This window comes from Cebus imitator, unplaced genomic scaffold (assembly GCF_001604975.1).
Source record: "Cebus imitator isolate Cc_AM_T3 unplaced genomic scaffold, Cebus_imitator-1.0 Scaffold128, whole genome shotgun sequence".
Lineage (NCBI taxonomy): Eukaryota > Metazoa > Chordata > Mammalia > Primates > Cebidae > Cebus > Cebus imitator.
Genome location: NW_016107443.1, coordinates 2,891,961 through 2,896,112, shown reverse-complemented (window position 1 = coordinate 2,896,112; position 4,152 = coordinate 2,891,961). Strand labels below are relative to the sequence as shown.

Sequence of the window (4,152 nt, the reverse complement as noted above, 5' to 3'; positions counted from 1 at the left end):
TGTTTTTGGATAAGTTTCATATGGTTTTGTTTTTTATTTCCCAAATAATTGCTGAGTTTTCCTGATTATTTTCCCAACTTATAACTATCATGACACAAAATATAATTATTGGTGAGAATGAATATTCAAGCATATAGTCCTTAGAAAAATTACTATAAATATAAGATTAAACATTCATAAAAATGTGTGTTTTATACTATTTAATTGAATATATTTACCATAGACCATTGTATTGACATTGGTCATAAAGTTATATTAAAGTGTGAGCCCTGTCTCAAGAATTAAATAAGATCAGATGTAGATAAGATTGCTTATATTAAGATCTTAAACATACATGTCTAGATGATGCTATTAACTTGAAATAACACTTACTTGGTAAATTATGCAAGTAAATACCACCATACAAAACTTGGGAGAAATTTACATTTTAGGGCCCAATGTTTTATTAACTGTTAGGTGTTTTTAAGATTCTTTTAAACTAGAACTCTGTTATAATAAATATGACTAAAAATAATTATTAACAATTGAAAGGGCATGTTTATTGAGAGTGATACAGTTGACTTTTTTTTTTCAAAGATAACGTATAGGCATCATTTTCTTAAAATAATGCATTTGCTACAAAAGGCATAACTAATGCCCTTTTAGCCATATTGTCTTTTTTTTCCTTTCAGAATTACCAAGAATGACTTGAAGGTTGTTTTGTTTTTAGAATTGTTTTTCATGTATTCATTAGAAGGGGGGATGATTTCTACGATACCTAATAATGCCATATATATTCTCTAAATGTTGATCGATTCATAATCAAGCATAATCGATATTAATACTTCTTCATAACAAGTACTTGTGATAAAGGAAACATGAAAAATATGTCTCTACTGAATTACCTTCAGTGGTAAACATTGTTGTAATTTTTTATGAAATAGAAAGGTTGGTAATATTTTTGTCATAGTAAAATTTTATCATAACAAAATTTGACTTGCAAATTTTTTAGTGAAAATAAAAGTAAGGAAATGCCTATATTGTGGGATAGCTTTAAATATAAGTGAAACAGTTTATTACTTGACCCCATACCTATCCAGAAATAATTAGGTTGGTGCAAAAGCAGTTGTGGCTTTTGCCATTACTTTTAATTAATTTTGCACCAACTTAATATAATTATTGACTTACAGCTTAGTACGCTCTCCTTTCTGTAGCTCCTTGATTAATAGCATTACTCTCCACTCAAGTATCTGCTCAAGCCAGAAACCTGAATGTCATTATCCATTTGTTCTTTATCATGACCCAATGAGCTAACTAAATGTCCTTTATTTTCTCTGTAAATTTATCTATCCTCCATGAAAGTATACCTTTTATGGTCTCCCTTGTCCTTGAGAGGAAGCCCAAACTATTTGGAATGTCCGGTAGTCCCTTTACAAACGGGCCTTACTCATTCAACATTTCTTATTTGTACTGTTCTCTGCCAGACCCTGAGCTGTAAAGATGAATAAGATCAAACCTTCTGGGAACTCACAGTTTACTGGGGAAGAGAGAAAACTGTGGCGCATGTGTATAGTGAAGGGAGGGGTCAATGAAAAACAAGGAGTATGGGAAAGGAGAAGAGGATTGTGTAGGTCATGTCAGGAAAATAAAGAAGCAATGATTGAGTCAGATACCTTTAAAATGACCAAGATAGCTGGCCATGCAGTGGCTCACACCTTAGGGAGTAATCCAAGCACTTAGGGAGGCAGAAGCAAGAGGTTAGCTTGAGCCCAGCAGTTCAAGACCTGCCTGGGCAACATAGTGAGACCCTATTCTCCACAAAAGGGAAAAAAAGGCAAAATGAAATAACCAACAGCATGACAAGTCTGATGTTTTTGAATTAAATGTGTGGACCTTCTATTATGCAGCCACTAGGGGGTTTAGTCAGACCACGTCCACAGAAGGGCATTAGAAAGAGCAACTGGGAAGAATACAGATGATTTCTTTTCCTAATAATTTTCAGGTGCCCCTGGCATATTAATAGAAGTTTATGGCATTGCCTTTGGGATTTGTTATAAATGTGTGTCCAAAAAATAATTTGTTTTTCCTTTACCTTTGCCATCTTATTCACAGTCTAAAGCAATATTTTAGAATAAATGTGGTGATCTGATGCTGAAGGACATAATTTCAGTCTTAACTTCTGTAAATCTTTAGTATTTTTTAAAGATTTTCTTTGTTTTTTTCAGCATACTTCTTGATGAAGAAGGTCACATCAAGTTAACAGGTAAAAAAAAATCCTCATTTTATTAAAATATTTTCTCCTACAATATATACTTTCCTTTAAGATTGATTGTGGTACAAATACTGAGTAATACACTGTATTAAAATTAAAAACTTATATTAGGGCCAGGTGTGGTGGCTCACCCCTGTAATCCCAGCGCTCTGGGAGGCCAAGACAAGTGGATCACTTGAGGTCAGGAATTCAAGACTAGCCTGGCCAACGTGGTGAAACCTGTCTCTACTAAAAATACAAAAAAATAAGCTGGGCATGGTGCACACCTGCAATCCTAGTTACTTGGGAGGCTAAGACAGGAGAATCAATTGAACCCGGGAGGCAGAGGTTGCATTGAGCCAAGTTTGCCCCACTGTACGCCAGCCTGGGCGGCAGGGCGAGACTCTGTCTCAAAAAAACAAAAAAAAACAACAACAACAAAAAACTTGTATTAGAGATTTTAAATGATTAATATAAATGTCAGAACTCAAAGTTTAAAATTTACATATGCAAATTTATGTAGGATATTTATGATACTTGTTTTGGCAGATTTTGGCCTAAGTAAGGAGTCTATTGACCATGAAAAGAAGGCATATTCTTTCTGTGGAACTGTGGAGTATATGGCTCCAGAAGTAGTTAATCGTCGAGGTCATACTCAGAGTGCTGACTGGTGGTCTTTTGGTGTGTTAATGGTAAGGTTTGGATTTGGGGTTTTTTGGGGGAAGGGGTTTGTTTGTTAAGTGAGGATCAGCAGTGAATGTTACGAGAGAGAAACTGGTATTTTTATTTTGTGTATTTTATACCATATGTAATAACCAAGAAAAATTATTACATGCAGTAAAGAAGGACTGAAATCTATTAACTGCTTCTATCTCATCCTAATTTGAAAAGGAAAAAAGATATTACCATAGATTTCCTGCTAATAGTAACAGTCTAAACTACTAATGATACATGTTTAGTCTTTTGGAGAAACTGGTCCAGAAATCTGTTAGTAAATGACCCTTAAAAATAAAATAAGTTTGTTTGGCCAGGTGCAGTGGCTCACACCTGTAATCCTAGCACTTTGGGAGGCCAAGGCGGGTGGATCACCTGACATCAGGAGTTCAAGACCAGCCTAGCCAACATGGCAAAACCCCATCTCCACTAAAAATACAAAAATTAGCCAAGCAGGATGGCACATACCTGTAATCCCAGCTACTCAGAAGGCTGAGGCAGAAGAATTGCTAGAACTTTGGAGACAGAGGTTTCAGTGAGCCAAGATTGTACCACTGCTGGAGCCTGGGCAACAGAGTGAGACTCTGTCTCAAAAAAGATAAAATAAATTCACTGGGCGCAATGGCTCACACCTGCAATCCCAGTATTTTGGGAGGCCAAGGCAGGCAGATCACTTAAAGTCAGAAGTTCAAGACCGTCCTGGCCAACATGGTGAAACCCTGTTTCTACTAAAAATACAAACATTAGGCTGGGCATAGTGGCTAATGCCTGTAAGACCAGCCTGGACAACATGGTGAAACCCCATCTCTATTAAAACTACAAAAAATTAGCTGGGCATGGTGGCACAAATACCCTAAGAGGCTAAGGCAGGAGAATCACTTGAACCCAGGAGATGGAGATTACAGTGAGCCAGGATCGTGCCACTGCACTCCAGCCTGGGTGACAGAGTGAGACTCCATCTCAAAAAAAATAAATAAGTTCATATGAAATTGGCATATCTATCAAATTGTTCAAATATCTACACTTTTAAATTGCCATTTGAAATGTGATTGATGAAGCTGAGCATGGTGGCCCATGCCTGTAATCCCAGCACTTTGGGAGGCTGAGGTCGGGGGATCCCTTGAGTCCAGGAGTTCAAGACCAACCTGGGCAACATACTGAGACCTTGTTTCTACAAAAAAAAAAAAAAACAGAATTACCCATTCATG

At 36.5% G+C, this 4,152-nt stretch overlaps 1 protein-coding gene across 1 annotated transcript in view; it reads left to right on the top strand.

Annotated features, from left to right (window-relative positions):
* The window catches only part of RPS6KA3 (ribosomal protein S6 kinase A3), a 114,197-nt gene that overhangs the window by 73,616 nt on the left and 36,429 nt on the right, over positions 1 to 4,152 (top strand). Inside the window, exons 8-9 of the mRNA XM_017540673.2 lie at positions 2,205 to 2,242; positions 2,780 to 2,922. Of these exons, the coding sequence (XP_017396162.2) occupies positions 2,205 to 2,242; positions 2,780 to 2,922 (181 nt within the window). The remainder of the gene's footprint in view (positions 1 to 2,204; positions 2,243 to 2,779; positions 2,923 to 4,152) is intronic.